The sequence below is a fragment of the Macrobrachium nipponense genome, chromosome 15 (genome assembly GCF_015104395.2).
Source record: "Macrobrachium nipponense isolate FS-2020 chromosome 15, ASM1510439v2, whole genome shotgun sequence".
In the NCBI taxonomy this organism is placed as follows: Eukaryota; Metazoa; Arthropoda; class Malacostraca; order Decapoda; family Palaemonidae; genus Macrobrachium; species Macrobrachium nipponense.
In genome coordinates this window covers 23,671,305-23,695,057 of record NC_087208.1, presented here as the reverse complement: position 1 = coordinate 23,695,057, position 23,753 = coordinate 23,671,305, and the positions used below count along the sequence as shown (strand labels likewise).

The 23,753-nt window shown below is 38.5% G+C and overlaps 1 protein-coding gene across 2 annotated transcripts in view; it reads right to left on the bottom strand.

Moving 5' to 3' along the window:
* Window positions 1–23,753, bottom strand: part of LOC135227032 (ATP-dependent RNA helicase TDRD9-like) — a 564,113-nt gene that overhangs the window by 241,922 nt on the left and 298,438 nt on the right. For both annotated transcript variants that reach the window (XM_064266821.1, XM_064266820.1), the window contains one exon: window positions 8,702–8,866. In XM_064266821.1, coding sequence (XP_064122891.1) covers window positions 8,702–8,866 — 165 coding nt within the window. The remainder of the gene's footprint in view (window positions 1–8,701; window positions 8,867–23,753) is intronic.

The window sequence follows — 23,753 nt, the reverse complement described above, 5'->3', positions numbered from 1 at the left end:
AATACCGAATTGTGGATGCAAAGTAATTCAGAGGATCCATTTGGCAAGGGATGGATTTGAGACACTAGTAAAAAAGATATGTCCTAAATGCAGAGGGAAAATTATTTCAGAACCCGCAAAATGCCCACCAATTTCTACAGAAGGAAGGAAGGCTCCAATTTACAAAACCAATGTGGCAGTAATCTATCATTCTTGTTGGAAGATTATGGATTCGCAGGACTGAAGAGATTACAAGGAACGCTTGGTATAAAATCAATGGGAAATAGCAAGTATTCACGCCATCTTAGATATCTTTATGATAAAATGGATACATATTTTCAGATGAAACAAGAGAAAATCTTTAAAAATATAAGAACATTACTACCAAGGAAATATATGGGGAATTTGTGCCCGATGAAAATGGATAAACTCAATATATGATGGTACACTGGAGAAGAAAAGATGGCCCATGTTTCTAATGTAGGTATGGGAGTCATAATAGAAGTGTGCACAGGATATGTGATAGACTTTGAAGTGATGAACAAAGTTTGCAAAACATGTGCCGCTAAAACGACTGAACTAAAAGAAATGAAAATAACAGAAGAAGATTTCAACGTGTGGAGAACCCTCCATGATGAAGATTGTAATATAAACTATGAAGGTACATCAGGAGGGATGGAAACAGAAGGCGCCATAAGCATGTTTTCAAGGTCGCAAGATTTGAGATTCCGCTACGCCACCTTTGTCGGAGACGGAGATTCCAGCGCTTATAATAGTGTTTTAGCAATGAACGGTAGAAACGGACCGTATGAAAATTTAAAAGTGGTGAGAGTAGAATGCATCAACCATGTAAAGAAAAGAATGACTAACAGAATGAAGAGACTAAGAAAAGATGAAAAAGAAGAGAGTAACAAGAAACTGGAAAAAGAAGAAAATTTAGTGCTCTAAGTGGAAAGAATAAATTGTCGGACACAAACATTAGCATAATGACTAATTATTATGGCAGGGCAATCCACCGTAATATTGGTAAATCATGGATTGATATGAAGAAGGATATAATGGCATCATTCAACCATATATTCAGTTCCAAAGAAAATCAACGTCATGGACTTTGTCCAAAAGGGGAAGATTCTTGGTGCTTATTTTCAGCGCAGCATAGCATGGGTAAAGAACGAGAGAAAATAGAGTTCAAGAGATCTTCAACAGTTATCAATTTAGATGCTGAGAGTGAAAGGAAAATAAAGGCTGTGTATGAAGCACAGTCTGAGAAAGAATTGCTTGAATGCTGCGTTCGCGGTCTTACACAAAACGCGAATGAAAGTTTTCATTCAAAAATTTGGAACAGAGCACACAAGACTAAGTTTGCTGGAGCACAAAGATAATCAATTAATTAATATTCCTATTCATAATAATTTTGCATTAATACTCAAAAATAAAAACTAAAACCATAAAATTAATGGTAACACAGTCTTTTACCTTTTTTTTTTTTTTTTTTTTTTTTACCTAAAACTTTGAAGGCCCGTTTCTCAAAACGTAAGTTTTTCACCTTCAAAATGTATCTCCTCCTTTAGTATTGGACCAATCTAAATGAAATTTCATATATATGGGGAAACATGGTAGATTAAAAAAAGACGGGGATTTTTAATATTTTGAGTTTCTGATTTTTGGCAATTTTTTTCCCTGTAATTTTTCCGGGAAAATTTTATAAAAAAAAATTCATATCTTGAAAAAAAATTGAAAATTCAAAAATCCCCGGCTTTATATCGAAGGTCCATATGTGTTTTATACGTGGTTCAAATCTCATCCCTTAAAACCAAAAAGCATAGGAGGAGATGCATTTTGAAATTGGCCATTTTTGGCCGAAAAATGCTCTGGCGTCACAAAACCTAAGGTCACTGAACAAAAATTTTTTTCCCCAGAAGTTCCACACAATATCCTTTAACAAACCCCCTATATATCAACAACCTGTCGTTAAAAAAAGTCGGAAACCGGCCGATCCCCTTAACGTTCACGGACTTCTTAGGCTGGTTAGAGGAATCCATTCATTAAATCCATGAAACACACAGACACCCAAAAACACAGTATTACCAGCAGAGAAAGGAACAAACGCTTAGAATAAAAACTGGCTTAGGAGGAGCAGAAAAAAAGTGAATGACAGCACTCCAAGGCAGTTGAAGAAAGATTAGAAATACGTCACAAGGTTTAAGCGTGGTCTCTTGACTCGCTTCCACCTCTTCTACGTATCAGATACCAAATGCCACAGATCCCTTGCATGTACAAGTTTTTAGTTTTTAACCAGTTTCCAGCTGGCACCTGAAGATTCATCCTAATGTTAAGACCAAAGGTTATTCCGAATGTGAACAAAAGAAACAAACAAGAATTACTGTCCATCACTACCACCTTTCCCATTGCTCCCCTTCTGACTCATGCTGCTGGTTCAGGCGATGGCTCCCCACATGAAAAAACACAACATTACCAACTGTCACCAAATAATACCCAAGTGCTACTGACCTCCTCACTGCCATTAGTTTCTAAATAAAACAGTTTAGAGCTACATTTTGTCAATTAAAAAAAGCTAGGTTAAAAATGCAGCTTACATTTTTTTATGCTAATGCAGTAAATTTTAAATGAAGTACAGTGGTATAAGTTAATGGCTATCCGGTTTTACAGGGCTTGTCTAGCAAGGCTGTTAACTGGATTTTTGGTTGCCGATCTCTGGTTAGCCGCCAATTTCTAGTTAACAGCAGCGCCAATCTCTGGATAACGGCACCAACATTCGGTTAGCGGCGCCGTTAAGCAGGTTTTTAGTACTGTTATCACTAATTTTTGGTTAACAGCATCGGCTGGGAACAGAAACCCCTGTTAACTGCCCCGGGCTGTCTGTATTCCTAAATGTCTTGCATCCTGCAAATTTATTCATTTAATTAAAAAATGCTAAGTATACCGTACTTGTGAATCATGATTATGTAGTTTTTTATAATCATGAGAATGCTTGTTTACTACCCCAAAATATCCTTACTTTTATGACCCTGGTTCTTTGATGCATTCCAGTTTTCTATCCTGTCTGCAAAAGTTTGTTCATTTTCCTCAATAGATGGTGGTGTTTTTACTTGTAGGTTGGAGCTTTAGGTGTCCAATACCCTGAATGCTCGCTGAAATCTACACTTTAATTTTGTCATCTCATTACCCTTGACTATCAAAATAAATGTTGACAAAACTAATAGTTATATTCATGATGACATAATTAAATTTGGAGATAAAAGTTGCACAAAATATACATCAAGTTCTGAGGAGGAAAGTTAAAAAGTTGACTTCTAATTAACTTGGGGATGTAAATGTTATAGAAGAAAATACATTGTATTTTTATGAAAATTATTTAATAGTAATACAAAGAAAGAATATTCCAAAAAGATAAAATGATAGTGCATCAAATAATCAATTATACAATATCTTTGAGGTAACGTTGGAAGGATGATTGTTGTTAAGTAGAAACAACTGATGATGGACCGAATAGAGAAGAACCTGTGTAGATATAAACTTGTACCTCTTGTACATTTAGTTCTTTCATTGTTTTTAATAGTCCTTTCTTCCTTTGTAACTTGAATAACTTAAAAAGCCACATGGGAGTATGTATTAGCAATGGTACTGTAAAGAAAAAAATATATTTCAAACTACTACTGCGTCCAAAGTCTAGGCGTAGATGCATCACTGGTGGCTTGTGTGTTTTGTTCTTGATTTATGTGATTAGACTTTCTTATAATATTTTCAGTTTACCTTATTAAAAGGATTTAACCTCAATATTTAATCATGCTACTTTTTTTATTTAGAGCATATACTTTATTTACTTGATATAAATTAGTGACTTCATTCTTAGATGTCAGTAACCAAGACATTCCTCTGTAATATAGAGTAGCTTTATGAATAATAATAAATAAGTTTATAAATTCTTTGAATACTCATCTCATACCAAAAGGACAAATTGTAAAAAGAGAGCATATTTACCTTATGAAAGATGAAGTACAGTAACTGCCAGTTAGAAAATGAATGACCAGCCTTCATTTTATCCATTTTCAGTGGTACGATTGGAATGGACTAGACAGTTAGGCCTAAACGTCATGGATTGACACACAAGGACAAACCATTATTATTCAAGTCCTGGTTTTGAAATACAATACATTGGCCCCGCTTTCAAGGTTAAAAACATGAGCATCATAATAAAACAGGCTGTGCAACATACTGAAGGTCTAGTAGATAACATAAAAAATACATTACAGTACTCCTCCTTTTAGCCATCCTGATGTGTATTCTAATAAAATATATATGAATGCAATAAGTTGGCTTGTGTATGGAAAAACTGTTAATGAATTTTAGTTTTCAGTTTCTAGCTCATTTTTAAAAATCAAACCCAATATATAACAAAGGTATACCAATGGTACCTTGTTTTTCAAACATTTCTTATGTTGAACATTCTATTTTTTGAATGAAATTTTCCGAAAATTTTGTATCATTTGTCAAACATATGCTAGTACTTTAAACTGACCAATTATCTTCTTTATAATACGTACTTGTATTCGACGGTCTACTGCATCCTACATGAAAAACTGTATTAACATGTTTTTTCTTTTACAATACAGTGGTACCTCGAGATACGAAAGGCTCAACTTACAAAAAACTCGAGATACGAAAGCTTATACGAAAAATTTTACGGCTCTACATACAAAAATTGCTCAAGATACGAAAGGTTGTTGCTGTAAAATTCGAGATTCGCCCGGACCACCGATAACAATTTTGAAACTCATGCGCTGTCAACTGAGTAGACTTGCCACCATCCTCCTGCTCTCCCATTGGTTCCTGATGCTAGTCACCGCCATGAGATCCTTCTCTCCTATTGGTTAGCATCCTTCCCATCATGCATCTACTACGTAGCAGCGTGCCTCGGCCACTCATCCCAGCATCGTTATCGTAAGCACGCGGTATTAGTTTGTTCTAACGATTTAGTTTATTAATGTAAATTCGTCAGTGATCTCATTGCAGTATACGTACTTTATCGTGTCGTGTGAGAACTTTACTCTACTTATATGTAAATTACGTACAGTATATACGTAGTCATGGGTCCCAAGAAAGTTGAAATTCACGGAAAGAAGAGGATGCTCTCTTTGGAGACGAAGATGGAGATTATCAAGAAGTATGAAGCTGGTATGCGATTGTGTGCGATCGCCAAGGAATACGGCCGAAATCCGTCGACAATAGGCACCATCCTTAAGCAGAAGGATGCCATCAAAGCAGCTACACCTTCCAAGGGCGTCACTATTTTGTCCAGCAAGAGGACCCACATGCACAACGAGATGGAACGGCTGCTTCTTGTCTGGATAAAAGACAAAAAAGTCGCTCGCGATACGATAATGGAGACGGCAATCTCCCACAAGGCCAGCGCTATTTTTGGCGATTTGATTGCCCAGGCCGAAGACGACGGAGGAGAAGGGACATCAACACCAACCCCAGAGTTCAAGGCTTTGCATGGGTGGTTCAAGAAATTCGGTAATCGGACTGGCATCCATTCGGTGGTGCGGCATGGGGAGGCTGGCAGCTCGGACATGAAAGCGGCCGAAGCCTTTAAAAAGACGTTCGACGAGGAGATGACCAAGGAAGGCTACAGTTCTCAGCAAGTCTTCAACTGTGATGAGACTGGCCTTTTTTGAAAAAAAAAAAAAATAAATAAAAAAAAAAAAACGCCTCATCGGACATACGTCACGGAGAAAGAGAAGAAGCTACCCGGGCATAAGCCTATGAAAGACAGGCTTACGCTCTCACTTTGTTCCAACGCCAGTGGGGATTGCAAGGTGAAGCCCCTACTGGTCTATCATTCCAAGACTCCTCGAGCCTTCAAGGCCCACAAAGTGCTTAAGGAGAAGCTTCCAGTGATGTGGAGGGCTAATGCGAAAGCCTGGGTAACAAGACTTTTGTTCACGGAGAGGGTAAATCTGTGTATCAGCCCAAGGTTGAAGAAATCTTTCTTGGGAAGAGGAGCTTTACGACAGATGACCTGAAAGAGTTGGAGGCCATGCAACATAACGTCATTCAAGAGGAGTTCTCTAGCAGCAGCGAGGAGGACGACGATGACCCTATGACAACGGCAGAAATTAAGGATGTTCTAGCCGCTTTTCATAAAGTGCAATTGTTTGTTGAAAAAAAAAGACACCCCGAAAAGGCTTATACAGGTCGTATGCTTGCGCAGTTCGATGAGGCTTGCCCAAGTCGTTTCAGGAACATTGTGAAAAGTAGGCAGAAACAATCTTCCTTGGATAGTTATTTTTTAAAGAGGCCTTTAGTATTAACAGGAGTAAGCAAAAAGGAAGAACCAAGTGATACTAAAAACAGAAAGTTGAAAATGGTGATGAAGTTGAAAATTTTGTTATTAAAAAAAAAAAAAAAACAAAAACATGTAAAGTATAAAAAGTAAAAAAAAAAAAAAAAAAAAAAAAAGTAAAAATAAAAGAAAAAAAATTTAATTTCAGTTTTTTGTTAAGTTAAGTAATATAGTTTTGTTAATGTGTTTCGTAAAGTTTACTTTATGTATGTTTTCCTTACATTTTTTTTATGTTTCGTAAAGTTAAGTGTACGTACGTACGTAGGTATCTGCCGTTTGTCCTCCTCCTCTGTCGCCACTTTGGAGATAGCCTCACTCGAAAGGTAAGCTTCCACATATTACTACATACATACAGTATTTCTTGTATACCATGTACACTAATACACTTTATTTACAGGTAATTAGCAGTACGTATTAAGTTAGGTACTGAATGGTCCAAATTGTTGTAGGATTTCATTGTTTATAGGTCAATTTAGCTTTATTATGAAATTTCCTGGGGTGTTTTTGGAGGGCTTGGAATGGATTAGCCATTTTACATGTAAAATGCTGTCCTAGATACGAAAAACTCATGATACAAAGGGCGCCTCGGAACGGATTAATTTCGTATCTCGAGGTACCACTGTATATACTTTAATGATAACCAATTTAACAACAATAAATAAAAGAATAAAACATTTCAATATAAAATTTAGTATAAAAGATATACAAGATCTTTTGTCACCTTGATGACGTCATGCGCAGCCAACTTGAGACTGAACAAGTGTTTATATATTGAGGAGATAAGGAGAAGAGAATGAAAATATTACTGTATGTATAAAAAAGAAATAGCAATTCCCATAAAAAATGGAATTTCATAAAAAATTTCATATATGGTAAAATATGAAAATCAAATGCAATACAGAAACAAAGAAAAACAAAGTCTTAAACTAAGCCAGTGTTCAGTGCACTGAGTGAGACAGGTATAGCTTAACCATATTCAACAAAATCGAATATGAAAGAACAAAGCTTTTCACAATAAAATTTAGCATAAACGATAAACAAAATCCTTTGTCACCAATGCTTCATGATATTGTTGAGGAGAGAAGAAGAGACAGTACAATCATAACCATCATGTGAGTGTCAAAGCAGTACCAACTCACATATAAAAATTAAATGTTATTTCACAACAAATTTAATATAATGATTAAAACATGAAAACAATCGAATGACAAAAAAAAAAAAAAAAAAAAAAAAAAAAAAAAAAAAAGTCTTACTTCAGCCACTGTTTGGTGTGGTGAGTGACACTATATATAGAGGAGAGGAGAGGGGAAGACAGGGCTTGCTTCCTACTGACTTATCAGCTAGGGTGGGATGAGTATTCTCCCTTTTCTTCCACTTACATTTGATTTGCCCAAATCACTTCTTTTTGTTCCAGTAAAATACTTATCTAGTGACAATTGCTTTTTACGTTATTTTACCACTGAAATAACTCAGCTCTATAATAAACACACTGGCACCGTGTTCAGCTTCTGCATTCCTTCCATTGTTTACTTAAATGAATTCCTTGTAAAAGTTATTTAATCTCTCTTTCCTTTTCTTGCATTCTTTACCTTTATACAATATCCTCATGTTTATCTTAAAGTGTGCTGTTTGCAAAAGTAAATTTGATGCATTGTGGTATAATTAGTCTCTTTCATGCAATTAAGATCCAAGTGTAAACAAGTCAACAATCATACACGCTGATTACACACACAATTGGACATACACAATATCGATTCCTTTGATTATCCTTGTAAAATGTTAATAAAATTGATTTTGTTATCAATCTTTGCCTACTTTGACCACTCCGGTTTCCTCAAAGACTTCCTGTCTTGTCTCTCCTCCCTCCATCCCCCCGATGGCTGAGTGCCATTTTCACCAAACAGTTCGTAAATCGTACACGGAAACAAAATTTTTCAAAAATTTTACTTCATGTAATGTAACGTTTTATCACTTTACTCTCTTGAATTTTGAACACATTAATAATAGATAAAAATGTGAGAAGGGGGATGTTTCGGATTGGCTAGAACAAATGATCCTGATTCCCTTTATTTCTTATGGGAATATTAGTTTCATATTTCGAACAAATCAGATTTTGAACAGCCTTCTGGAACAGATTATGTTCAAAGTCTGAGGTACTGTACTTTTAGGATTGTTGTACCTTCGGATTTTTATAACACTTTTACGAACTTTTTTTTTTTTTATCTTAGTTTAATTTTCATGTGCATTTTTGCATACAAAATTCCACAAAAAATTTCATAAAAGTCCCATCTGTCTGGGAGACATCACAGCAGGATTTGAAATTTATATACAGTACAAATAACATGAATAAGTTACCTGTTTGAGGACTAATATTGTCCGATTTATGTCTGCTAAATTTGGAGGATCAATGGCTAATGCTAAAAGGGCTCTTGGTTCTCCCATATCAAGTATCTTGGTCTTCAACACTACATGACTCAGGGGAGTCCGGCAAAGTTCTGGAGTTGCATACGAAGGCAGTGTCTGTTAACAAATAAAACAAAATGATATTGTTATGATACAATAAAGTTTGTTCATACTTACCTGGCAGATATATATATATATCTGTATTCTCCGAAGCCCGACAGAATTTCAAAACTCCCGGCACACGCAGTGGTCGGCCAGGTGGGTAGTACCCATTCTCGCCGCTGGGAGGCGGGTGTCAGGAACCATTCCCATCTTCTATTCAGATTTTCTAATGGCCACTGTCCCCGAGGGGAGGTTGGGCGGGTACCTTTGATTATAATATCTCTGCCAGGTAAGTATGAACAAACTTTATTGTATCATAACAATATCATTTTGTTCATGACACTTACCTGTCAGATATATATATATATAGCTGATTCCCACCATTGGAGGTGGGGAGGGACAGAATAAAAGGATTTTGGGAAACATTTCACATGCAGATGATAGACATCTTGGTTCCTTACCTGTTAGCATAGCTGACTTCATGACTACTGTCACCCAAGTCTGCTTTTGCTTTACTAGAGTCTCCAGCAAGGACGTGACCTGTATAGCTGGGGAGTTCTAGATGATCTGACAACGGGGGCGTGACCACAATTTGTCTAGACCATATTGACCATACCATGAGGGCTAAGAAGTAAAATAAATATCACCACCTGACCAACCTAGCCAAAGTTAAGGTGTTTTAACTAAGGCTTAAGAGTTAAGAAGTCCACCATTGGCGGCGACTCAACAAATAAAATTAAGAGCTCTTCCTAACCATTTTCTACAGGATAGGATGAGTGGTACTTCTTGCCCCCAAGATTGTGTCTGCAGACATGTATGGCCCTAGCGAGCAGCAGATCTCATATGACGTCTTCACATCTCTCAGGGAGTGTGAAGCGAACACAGAGTTGCTTCGCTAAAACGCGGTACTCAGGATGTAACTGAGTGCCATGCTCTGTTGAAATGCTTCCGAGCGCGCCCTCACCTCGTGAGCATTTACTCTAAAAGGTTTCAAATCTTTGTTCAAACATGACGAATGAGCCTCTTAGAAAGACTCCTTAAAAATAACGCCAGGGCATTCTTCGACATGGGCAAGTCTGGTCTTTTTACGGAACACCGCAGATTGTCAGAATGACCTCGACTTTCTTTAGTTTTATCAAGATAAAACTTGAGAGCCCCAACAGGGCACAGGACTCTCTGTGGCTCTTGCCCAATAATTTGTGCCATCCCCTATCTCCAGGCCTCTGGGCCAAGGGTTAGACGGGTTTTCGTTCTTAGCAAGAACGGAAGGCTTAGAGGACACCGAATTATGTCCTCTAAAGCCAAAACCTCTGATGATGGCTAAAACCTCACTAACCCTCTTTGCCGTAGCTAGAGTGGTTAGAAAATTAGCCTTTCTGGTCACGTGTATTAAGTTTACAGAAAGGAGAGGTTCGAAATGCTTTGACATCAGGAACTTCAGACTACGTCTAAGTTCCATGCCGGAAGCTTCGATCTAGACCATTTCAAGATTTCCGCAGACCTCAAAAATCGTGAAGGGCTTTGTTGTTTGACAGATCCGAATCTCTGAGCCTAGAGGCCGTCAACAACATATTTCCGTATTCTACAATCGTTGGGACTGTTAGCTTATCCCATACTTCAGACGGAAAGGGAAGACGGTAAAGTAATTCACAGAGGTGGAGGTGTAGGAACAGTCATTCTTCCTGCACTATCTCCAGAATCGGCCCACTCCGATTGGTACACTGCAAAATATGCAGCACTGCTTTGCTTTGGCAATGAGACTTGTAATTAATCTTGAAGATCCTCTCGCTTCTCGACAGTCTGAACGCATCCAGACTCAGAGCGGAGAGGTTTTTAGGTACCTCTCGAAGTGAGGCTGTTAGAATAGACCGATTCTCTCGGGAAGGGTCCTTGGAAAGTGCTCTCTGAAGGACGTGACCTCTGTGAACCCAGCCTCTTGAAGGCCAACATGGGGCGATCAGCGTCTTTCTCGCTCCCTCTGACGCCAGCAATTATCTTATCATATTTCCTAAGCTTTTGAATAGGGGAAAAGAGACTAACCAACTATCCCCATTCCATACTATATGATGGCGTCTATTGCTACCGCTCTCGGATCGAGAATAAGGGAGCAACGTAGAGGAAGCTTCTTCGTCTTCAATATTGCGAAGAAATCTACGAAAGGACGTCTCCAAAGTCTCCACAACTCTCGACATACTTCTAAGCGAGGATTACTCAGACGTCAGTAGTTGCTGCCGTCGATCGAGAAGATCCGCACGGACGTGCAATAGTGTAACGAACCTCTTGAGGATCGTTACGTTCCGTGCCTATGTCGATAACCATCTCTCTCTTCTTGGGATATGAGAGAGCTGTGAAATTATCTGAGATGATTTGGACCAATCGACCAAAAACTCACTCTTCGAGGAACTGGAGAGCCAACCAAATTGCTTCCAATTCTCTTAGATTATGTGCCAGGACCTCTGTACCTCTGTCCGGATGCCTGGCACCCTCTCGGTATCACCTGAGGTGATCATCAACCCATTGAGAGATGTTTAGAATTATTTCTAGATCTTTGATGTTATTTCAGTTCTCCTGTAGGAAAAACTGTAGAGGTCTGAATTGCAGTCTATTCGGGGAAACAAGCTTCTCCAGCGAGGAAATGGTCCCCAGCAGACTCATCCATTCCCTCACTAAGCATGCTTCCTTCCCTAATAAGGCTGCGCTTTGCATATGCAGGAGAGCATTATTATAGTGCTATGCCGCGGTAGACTCGTACAGAATTCTGTTACAGTGCGGTAAGCAGCGCTGAACAGGTCTAAGAGATATCTCTGTTGAAAATTTCTTAGCAAAAGGAAGTCGTGTTTATTCATGATTACTAGAAATCCCCTCAACCCGAGGCGAAAGTCATGATTGTAGGGTAGAGATACGGTTCGTCAATCAATCCCGCGGGAGAGAGAGACGTAAACGACCGAGCATAACAGCGAGCTACCTGATACTGAGTTGGTGACACTGTGACAGTTACACGCAGCAGGCAGCAGCTTATGTTCACCTTCTCGCAGTCTTATGCCGAGTTGCCAGCTATTCTATTCATCTAAGGAATAGATTTTCCATTATTTGAACAGAAACTCTCAAGTTGGCATATTTAAGCGAAACAGAATTCGCTAAATACAGAAGCTGATTTTGTGTTGTCGTAACATTACGCTTAATTAACCAAATTATAAATCGGAAACTCCTGGAAAGTTGCCGGGAGTACCGATTAAATATACTGCGTCATCCACAATGACAGCAACCTCTCGTCTCGCACTATTCTGCCTGAGTTACCAGCTACTCTCTTCTACGAAGGAATAGGTTTGTTACTATTATCGATCAGAAGGAAATTCTCAAGCAGGCATATTTAAGCGAAACATAATTCGCTAGATGCAGACGCGGAGTTAGTGTTGTCCTTACAGTGGAAACTCCTGGAAATTTGCAGGAAGGACCGATTAAATACACTTACAATAACCGTCTTTTCGGTTGCCATCTGTAGAGGTAACCATGATATGCGTATATGACTTGAACCCTACATTAGTAATATGACGCAAAGATAAAATACGTAAGTATTGTAGTCACTTGAACATCTAATTCTCTACTACATTCTTTCCTCGACGAGGAAGAGAGAGAGAATGGAAATCGACTGTCTTCGTTCTCTTTGCCAAGAGAACGAATTAACATTATTCGAATGGAGATCAAGTGAGAACCGAGGATCGAAAAGGACAGTTCAAGCTTCTTATGATATTGGACATAAGACTTCATGGACGTAGTCTACAAGTCTTTTTCCTGGATGAGCCTCTGACTAATGAATGAGAGCTCTTTCGAATTTTGTTAATGAGAGCTTATCCGCTTAAGCGATAAAATGTTATTAAGATCTTTGTCAATGAGAACTAACCCTTTTACATGACAGAAAGTAATCCAGGAATTCGAGCATATAGTTTTCCCGATTCCCGCAGAAATCGAGGAAGGGTCAGGATTCTTAATCAGAGACTGGGCTTACGACAGGTAGGACCTTAATGTTCCCCTTCGGCAGCGCAGTCCCAAAAGCAGACGAGGCGTTTTATGACACCGAAATCTGCTTACAGTTTTTCTGGAATTCATCAAGTCATGGATTCTATTGAACGCTCCCTTCGTAGAAAGCAAAGTAGACATCTTGACGAGACCAAACTCTTCCTCTTCTTCGAAGACGCCCTCTTGAAGACCGTTCTTGCAGGAATCCTGGCGAACGTCTTGATGCGTAGGACGCCTAACGTTCTGAAGAACGTCCTGGTAAGTGCTCTGCTGAGCGACATGACGTGTAGGATGCCGAACGTTTTCAAAAGCGTCTTCGCTAGCATTCTGGCGAGCGTCCAGATGTGTAAGACATCGAGCGTCTTCCAAAAGGCTTATCAATGTGTAAGACATCGAGCGTCTTCCAAAAAGCTTATCAATGTTTATGACGTCGAGCGTCTTCCAGAGCGTCCTGATGAGCGTCTCTTCGTGTAGGACGTCGAGCATCTGCAAAAGCTTCCTCACGTCTCAAAGCGTAGGACGTTGAGCGTCTTCAAGAGACGTCCTCGCGAGTGTCTTACCGAGCGTATTGGTGCATAGAACACCAAGGGTTCTGAACGGCATCTCAGAGAGGATCTTGTCGAGCGCCCTGATGCATGAAAGGCCATAAGACTTGACCATACCGTAGACTTAAAGTGAATTCTCTACTACATTCATCTTCTCACTAAGCATGTACTCTAATAAGCCATGCTTTCGTAAGCATGAGAGCATTATATAATATATAGTGTTCTGCTGCGTTAGATTCCTTTAATAATGTTACCTACGGTAATCAGCATTGAAAGGCTGTAATATATTTCTTATTGAAAGCTTCTTAGCAAAAGGCAGACAATATTTTATTTATGTTTGCTTAACTATCCCCTCAATCCGAGGCTAAGACCGCGATTGTAGGGGAGAGATACGGTTAGTCATTCCATCCCGCAGGACCAACCTCTCATGACTGAGAAATAGATGGTTACTGTGTTGGTCTAAGCGATAGCAGCCTCCGTTAGCTGTCTGGCCTTACTCTTCCAGAGTTGCCAGCTACTCCATTCAATAAAGGAATCTTATAAAACTATTATCGAACTTCAGGAAGTTCTTAATTATGTATATTTAAGCGAAACAAGACTTCGATAAATCTAGAAGCTAATTAGGTATTGTTATAACAATCCCTTTAAGCGTAGTCCTTCCTAGGAAAGTCCTGTAAGGATACTGGTAATAGAGTTGCACAGCAAAGAAGTAACTACGGTATGTGCTTATGATTTGACCGTATCGTATTATCATACAGCAGATACTCTACTACCTTCTTTCCCTGCCGAGGCAGATAGAGAAAGGAAAAAACTTTTACTATCTTCGTTCTTTTTGTTAATAGAACGATAGAAAGAGTATATATATCTCCTTAAGGAAGGAAGTTAATCCCGGAACTCTTTAAATCTTCGTAATTTCCTCATAAATCGCGGAAGAGACAGAATTCCTGTTCATCTCTAGGGTTTACGGAAGGAAGTAGATATTTCCTATCCGCCATCATACCCAAAAGTCTATAAGATTCTTATTAAGAAACCAAGGTTTCTCCTGAACGTCTTGGTAAAAACTTCGACATGACTGTTGCTTATCAAATACGGAGGCGTCCCGAAAAGCGTCCTCAAAAGCGTCCTGTCTTCAAGGGGAGCGCCGCTCATGAAGCGTGCTAATCATAAGCCGATGTACGGTGATCGTCGTCCGGACGAGTATTATGGACGTTCGCAACTCTTGACAAAGACGGCGGCCGCCTGTGCGACATCTTGCGTCTCTGTCACGCTCATCGACACTTCCAGAAACGCACTCAAAAGGACGCCTGTGTGTTCTTGGGTTCGAGGATGTAGAAAGCGACGAGCAAGGAAAAGGAGAAGAAGACTGCCTGACTTGACAGACAGACAGCCTCAAATCCTTCCTTCAGTAAATGTGTTTTGCCCTTCTTTTGGCGAAAACGAAGCCAACCGAGAAGGGCTGATCCTGTGAGAAGACGAGGGTATGCCTTCTTCCTTTTCACAGTAACAATGATAAGGCGATCTGGGCGCTTAACAGCGTTCTTCCTTTTTCCTTCTTCTTTCTCCCATGCGTTGGAAAGTCGTCAAATTGTTAAGGCGGCGATTACAATCGCATGACAATAGAGAGAGAGGACGTGAAGCGTCCCAATAGAGAGAGAGACGTGAAGCGTCCTCCTCAATAAGCTTCTATTTAAAGGGTGCGAGTCCTTCCGAGAGCTCCAACCCCTGTACGGGGAGGACGCCTCGGAGGACGAGAAGCAATCCTTCAGGATTCGTGCACGTGCACGATCTTTGGCAGCCTGAGAAGCGTCTTCAGGTCCTGCCGAAGGGACGCCAGATCGGTGGGGGTTCCTCGTAACCCTCCTTCGGCTTTCGACATGCCCTCTCCCTGTGGTCCTGGGAGTCCGACAGAGGTCTAGACCTAGAGGCGTTATAAGGCCGATCTGACGCCCCCTCCACAACACTAGGGGCACTAAATCAACATCACTACACTCACAACACTGATTGGAGAGCGAGCACTTTAGATTCCAATTACTGATGTAATCCACCATAACAGAAAGGGCATTACCTCTCACAGACACTTCCTCTAGGCCCGTAGGCCATACCACAAGGTTAGGCAAAATAAAGTTTACTCTGTTTACTGATCTTGGAGGAAAACCTCCTGATTCTATTACGCTCTAATTTGCGTACATACGAATCATACATCTTCTTTCGGAATCAGTCAATTATTACACTAATTACAATGATGACACGTCGTGCATATTAAGTGAGAATATATCGAAAGTTTCGTTATTCTCACCTAACCCCTTGCAGACAACAAAGTCTGAAACTAGTCTAACTAGAATCAGACTTCTTATGTCAAGAAATTCAAAATTAAATCAATTTATGATAGCGTATGCCTAGCCGCAAATCCAAGTTAATAAACCAAAAAGAAAACAACCAAGATACTTAAGCGGCAATGAAGTTCCAAAATCCTAGACGGAGGTAATGAAAACAGGTGTTTACATTACCGGCGACAGAAGAAAATCTGAATAGAAGATGGGAATGGTTCCTGACACCCGCCTCCCAGCGGCGGGAATGGGTACTACCCACCTGGCCGACCACTGCGTGTGCCGGGAGTTTTGAAATTCTGTCGGGCTTCGGAGAATACAGCTATATATATATATCTGACAGGTAAGTGTCATGAACAAAATAAAAAATTCATGACAATGAACAAAACCATCAGTACAGATGTTTGATTTGAAGTTTTCAAACAAATTTTTAACAGCATCAGATGAGAAAAATTATGTCTAATAGTATCCACAATGTCATGAATCCCAACATCATATAACATTGAACAAGCAGTTTCCAAATACTACTATGGCACGTTTTTGATCAGTGCAATGTCAAACAGAATAAATGTAAACTCTAACTTTACAATCCTTGTGCTTTAACATTAAGAACTAAATTTTTTACGATCAAATACTAAATTTTTGTATATTTTTATGTCAAATTTACAAATATTTCTTACCTTATTCCTCAGAAATATGATTAATCATAAGGTTACTAAAATTTCTACATAAATGGATTAGAGAGATAAGTACTGTATTGGATTCATGAAATTTAGGCAAAAAGCCAAGCACTGGGGAAACTAGCCATTCAGTGCTTAAAAAAGTGAAAAGAGCGAGTTGGAGTGGTAGGAAAGCGAAATAGAGAGCTCTAACAAATAAATAAGATGAAGTACATTGGTCTAAAGGTAAAACTTGAAGATAACCCCACAGTTGCACTAATAAGTAATAGGGGTTGAACAGAAACACTGAAGAAAAGAAGGAATGGAGGTAAAGTAAAAGGATAAAAACTGAATGCAGCTGGGGATGGGCGACGAGATGCTCCAAACACACTAAAGTACTGCCTGCAGTGAACTCAAGAGATCCACAGATGGCCCTACCCACTATGGGTTACATTAAAAGTTTATGATAAAAGGTTCTTAACTATATCAGCGGAATATATAAATTCATTTAATAGTACAATTTTTGTTGAATTTAATCTCTTTACATAGTTAGGAAATATGACGATTTCTCCGTATTCTCAAACTAGTACATTCTAGTAATATTCAATCATTTACCTTTATTTTGCAATAAATTGGATGTCTCTAGCACAATATTTTGATTTATGGTGAATTTATGAAAAAAAACTTTTTCCTTACGTCGGCACGGTAACTCTTCGAAAAAATCATAAATTTTTTCGTCCGATTGTCGTAATGTTTGCACCATTTTAAATTAGCCATTACATAAAGTTTTATATATGAAAATGTGTGCAATTTCATGTAAAATACAACAAATAACAACCCATGGTTGTAGCTTTTATCAGTTTTTAAATATTTTCATATAAATAACGATAAATAGAAAAAATTCGACCTTCAGTCTACTTTAACTCAACGGAAATGGTCGAAAACTGAAATTATAAGCTACAACACTTTACAGTCTAGTAATATTCAATCAATTACCTTCATTTTTCAACAAACAGGAAGTCCCCTAGCACAATATTTTGATTTATAGTGAATTTTTGAAAACAACTTTTTTTACGTCCATGCGCGTTACGAATTCATGTATCATATTGTGATAATTTTCTCTGTGTTGCTTTGATCGTTTTACAATTTGCTATAAACCAAAAGCATCAAAATTTACTGTACAATGCAACGAAAAAAAAATTAACTCATTAGCTTTAACCGTTTTGCTCACAGCACGATTTGTATACAATTATATATGAATTTTTTTTTGTGCTGTCATATATTCCAATATTTATATATGATAATGATATTTTTTTAATTTCTCATGGTTGCATACTAGTCTTCAGGCAATGACCAAAAAAGGAGCCAAAAATTAACTCTTAATCTTGAAAATTAAGCGTGCTGTGATTTTTTGAAAAAAACTTTTTTTTCGCTTTGGCGCTCACTTGTGAACGCCGCCGGCATACGGGAGACGCTTTCGGAAATACCGGCTTGGCATTTAAGGGTTAAGTGAAGCATGAAAGTCTAAAGGAGTAAAACATACTTACGGCACTCTTATGGCACCGAGACACTTATGGTGCCGATAACCTCTAATCAGGACCATGAGTATGTTTTACTTTCTTAGACTTTCATGTAGATGTAGCAGACATCACAACTTTCCATGCTATGTCTGAAACGGAAATCAGCTCGACACTTGTTCTGCATATCTAACCATGAAGACATAAAATGAACTGAAATCTGAAGAATTCAAATCATACATTAAAATGCTTAATCAAAAGGTAGGGTGAAGGTGATCTAGTCGCTAATAACCTAAATAAATTACACTTATGCCCAATATCTAGACCAGACTCACAGATGAAAATAAATGATACAAAGCAAAAAAAAAAAAAAAAAATCCTGTTATCGACTCCTCAAGTGATAGCAGATTATCTAAAAGATAATTTGATTAAGAAAATGGCGATATTGATAAATTTCATAATCTATTTTTTAAATATTTTCTTTCACTGATGTAATGAAACTGCCACATTGTCAAATAGGCAATCTTAGGCCCAGAAATGACTGACAACCCGTTCACAATCATCATATACTATATATATATACCTCACTTTACTGTTTGTACCTTGTTAGCCCTTGTTTTCTTTTTCATCAATCTCACTATTGGATTAATTTTCAGCATTGTCTTGTGCTAGAATTGTGCATAACTTTCATTTAGATTATGGTATACCTGTGTATTGTTTCACGAATGCAAGCTTGTTCGTTATATATCTAGCCCTTAGTCCTGCAACATTCTAGAATTTAATCACAAGTAATGACATTTAGTCACTCGAATTTTACACTCACACACATATATATATGTATAGCATATATTTCCACATAAACGACAAACTTTAAATCCTAAAATTCACCACTAAAAATTGGGGGACGTCTTATACTGCAATACTAAAGATCAAACCTTGAGTTCCAAGATGTGTATCGTAGGCTAGCCTTGGCCTCGGTGCTATAGCCTAACCACCAACATACATAAAGATTCACTTTATGGAACAAAGTTATAATAAAAGTCATAAAACCATTTTACAATACATATCACTGGCATATCTTCATAACAAATCGCCTACTTGAGGAATAATTCAAAATCAATGAAAGAAACATTTATCTATGCCATCCCAGCTGAGAAAATGTAAACAGTTGCAGTTGCACTGATGGCAACCTTCAAGTTTCGGTAACCTTTAAAAAATTTCAATAGTAGTGTAATCACAGTAGTAATAAAATTTATGATAACATAATATCCAATTTTCATTAAAGGTTTCTCATATATATCACAAGATTGATCACATGTACCACCATCTTAGGGATTACAGTCTGGTTCTGGCAAGTCAACTTCAGCTTCATCATTGATAAACAAATCATACATCAAGATACGAAAGGCTCAACTTAAGAAAAACTTGAGATACAAAAGCCAATGCGAAAAATTTTACTGTTCTACATATGAAAAGTTTCCAAGATACGAAAGGTTTCTGCAAGTCCGAGATTCGCCCGGATAACAATTTTGAAACTCGCGCTGCGCACTGCCATCTTAGTACTAGTAGACTCGCCACCATCCTCCTGCTCTCCCATTGGCCTCTTCGTACCAACATCTCTATTGTACGCACACAGCATTCGTTCGGTCCAACTATTTCGTTTAGTAACGTAAATTCGTTAGTGATTTCGTTGCAGTATACTATCATGTTGTGCGGAAACTTTATTGTGTTACTTATACGTAAATTACGTACAAGATAACGTAGTCATGGGTCCCAAGAAAGTTGAAATTCACGTTAAGAAGAGCATGCTCTCTTTGGAGACAAAGATGGAGGATCATCAAGAAGTACGAAGCTGGTATGCAACTGAGTGTGATCGCAAAGGAATAAGGCCGTAATCCGTCGACAATAGGCACCATCCTTAAACAGAAGGATGCCATCAAAGCAGCTACACCGTTGAAGGGCATCACTATTTTGTCCAGCAAGAGGACCCACGTGCACGATGAGATGGATAGGCTGCTCCTCGTCTGGATAAAAGACAAAGAAATCGCTGGCGATACGGTAATAGAGACAGCAATCGCCCACAAGGCCAGCGCTATTTTTGGCGATTCGATTGCACAGGCGGAAGACGACGGAGGGGAAGGGCCTTCAACGCAAATCCCAGAGTTCAAGGCTTCGCATGGCTGGTTCGAGAAATTTCGTAAACAAACTGGCATTCATTCGGTGGTGCGTCATGGGGAGGCTGCCAGCTCGGACACGAAAGCGGCCGAAGCATTTAAGAAGACTTTCAACGAGATGATGATCAAGGAAGGCTACAGTTCTCAGCAAGTCTTCAATTGTGATGAGACTGGTCTTTTTTGGAAAAAAAAATGCCTCGTCGGACATACATCACGGAGGAAAAGAAGAAGCTACCCGGGCATAAGCCTATGAAAGACAGGCTTACGCTCGCACTTTGTTCAAACACCAGTAGGGATTGCAAGGTGAAGCCCCTACTGGTGTATCATTCCGAGACTCCTCGAGCCTTCAAGGCCCACAAAGTGGTGAAGGAGAAGCTTCCACTGATGTGGAGGGCTAATGCAAAAGCCTGGGTAACGAGGCTTCTGTTCATCGAGTGGGTAAATCTGCGTTTCGGCCCGACAATGAAGAAATTTTTGGAATAGAAGCGCCTCACCCTGAAATGTCTGCTGGTGTTGGACAATGCCCCTCCCTACCCTCGAGGAAGATATCCTAGCGGAGTATTCCTTCGTCAAGATTCTTTTTCTTCCGCCTAACACCACCCCTCTCCTCCAGCCCATGGACCAGCAAGTGATAGCGAACTTTAAGAAGCTGTACACGAAACATCTTTTCAAGAGATGTTTTGACATCACCGATACCACAAACCTCACCTTGCGTCAATTTTGGCAGGAGCATTTCAACATCGTTATTTGCATCCGAATCATCGACCAAGATGGCAGGAGGTTTCAAGGTGAACCTTGAATTTCTCGTGGAGGAAAACTCTGGCCTGATGCCGTATTCGCCCGAGACTTCAAGGGATTCGACGTGGGCGAAGCTGGTGCTGCAGAGTCAGAAACAGTTGACGATCCCGAAACTGATTTGTAACCAGATCTTGACGAGATCGTTGCACTCGGCAAGTCCATGGGGCTGGTCGTCGACAAAGACGACATCAACGACCTTCTCGAGGAGCACCAAGAGGAGCTTACGATGGATGACCTGAAGGAGTTGGAGGCCATGCAACATAGCGTCGTTCAAGAGGAGTTCTCTAACAGCGGCGAGGAAGAGGAGGAGGAGCCTATGACAATGGCAGAAATTAAGGATATTCTAGGCGCTTTTCATAAAGTGCAATCGTTTATCGAAAAAAACACACACACCGAAAAGGCTCACACGTCGTATGCTTGCGCAGTTCGATGACGTTTGCCTGAGCAATCTTCCTTGGATTGTTACTTTTCAAAGAGGCCTTCAGCATTAGCAGGAGTAAGCAAAAAGGAAGAACCAAGTGATAAAAAACAGAAAGTTGATAGCAAAAAGGAAGAACTAGGTGATGAAAAACAGAACGTTGAAAGTGGTGATGAAGTTGAAATTCTGTGTATATACAGTAGAGACCCGGTTCACGACCGTATTAGAACTCGACATAATCGGATTTCGCCACTAAATTTCCAATAAACTTTGTATCTGTTTTCAACCAAAAAACCAGTTTCCGACCCACGACCATATGATGTTTGTAAACAAAACTGTTTCCGCCAGCCGCCGCTAGTTGGCGTCATCCAGTGCTACCAAATGTAGCATAATTTCATGTTTTTTAGCATAATTTGACCCAAGAATTGGAGCTTAGCATAATTTCTTTCACACTTAGGGTTCTAGTACAATTTTAGAATGTATTTTCACTAAAATTTCAAATAAAATGCAGAAAATTCCTCAATTTCATACACAGCTATAGTGAATGTATCTTCAAGGGAAATTGCCTCAAAAGCAGCACTAACAAATGAGTTAATTGCTAAGTTTGAACCCAACTAAGGATAATAAATACCCACAGTGGCATGACAAACGATCAAGTAAAGTGTTAATAATGTTTTTTCTTCATGAGTAAAGAATTACTTTTTTTCCTTTTTCAAGTTTTATTTTTTTCAGTAGTTATCAAAATTTTAATTATGTCTGAAGTGATTTTCACACAATTTTCAAGTATTTATTCATTGTGTATGTGATCTGTTAAAGAAAAATAGTGTTTCAGTGGCATGATAATGATCAAGTAATAAGTACGTATGTTTTTCTTCTTGAGTAGAGACTGGTTTGTTTGTTTACCTTTTTTTTGGTTTTAATTTTTCAGTAAATATCAGTAAATAACAAAATGTTATATTTGAAGTAATTTTCACACATTTTCAAGTATTTATTAATTGTTTATGTGACCTGTTAAAGAAAAATGGTTCTGAGTGGCATGATAATGATGCAGTAATAAGTAAAATTTGTTGTTTTTCTTCACATTTGTATGTGTGATCTTCACGCATTTGTCAAATAGTATAATAGTGATTGCATATCAAATAGTGTACTAGTAATTGCGTATGTGATCTATTAACCCTTAAACGCCGAATGGACGTATTAAACGTCGAGTCAAAATCTCCCCCGATTTCCGAATAGGACGTACCATACGTCGGCTCAAAAATTTTTTTTAAAAATTCACGGAAAAATACTTATAGGCCTACCAGCCTAAAACTTTTTAATCACGCGCCTTGGGGTATGCTGGGAGTTCACGGATCAAGGCGTTGTTTTGTTTACAATCGTTACGCAGGCGCGCAAGCGCGAATTTCTTTCTTATCGCACTAAAAAGTATCAGTGACAAATCTCAAAAATTATTTCGTCACTTTGACATAATTTTTGCACTGTTTTAAATTATCCGTTACATGAAGTATTATATATGAAAATGTGCGCAATTTCATTTAAAATACAACAAAAAATACTCATGATTGTAACTTTGATCAGTTTTGAAATATTTCCATATAAATAACGGTAAGTGCCAAAATTTCAACCTTCGGTCAACTTTGACTCTACCGAAATGGTCGAAAAACGCAATTGTAAGCTAAAACGCTTATATTGTAGTAATATTCAACTATTTACCTTAATTTTGCAACAAATTGGAAGTCTCTAGCACAATATTTCGATTTATGGTGAATTTATGAAAAAAATAAAATTTTCCTTACGTCCGCGCGGTAACTCTTCTGAAAAAATCATACGTGCGATTGTGGTAATGTTTGCACCATTTTAAATTAGCCGTTACATAAAGTTTTATATATAAAAATGTATGCAATTTCATGTAGAATACAACGAAAAATAATTGAAGGTTGTAGCTTTTCTCATTTTCGAAATATTTGCATATAAATCACGACAAATAGAAAAAAAACCATATTCGGTCAACTCTGACTACCGAAATGTTCAAAAAACGCAATTGTAAGCTAAAACTCTTATATTTTAGTAATATTCAATCATTTACCTTCATTTTGCAACAAATTGGAAGTCTCAAGCACAATATTTCGATTTATGGTGAATTTATGAAAAAAACTTTCCTTCCCTATGCTCGCGGATTCTCCGCCATAAAACTCCGAATTGCGTACATCGAATTCTCGGAAAATTTGCTCCGTTTCATATTAGGCATTTCATAGAGTTTTATATATGAAAATGTGCGCAATTTCATGCAAAATAAAAGGAAAAATATTTGAAGGTTGTAGCTTTTCTCATTTTCGAAATATTTGCATATAAATTGCAATAAATAGAAAAAAAACCACGTTCGGTCAACTTTGACTCTACCGAAATGGTCGAAAAACGCAATTTTAAGCTAAAACTCTTACAGTATC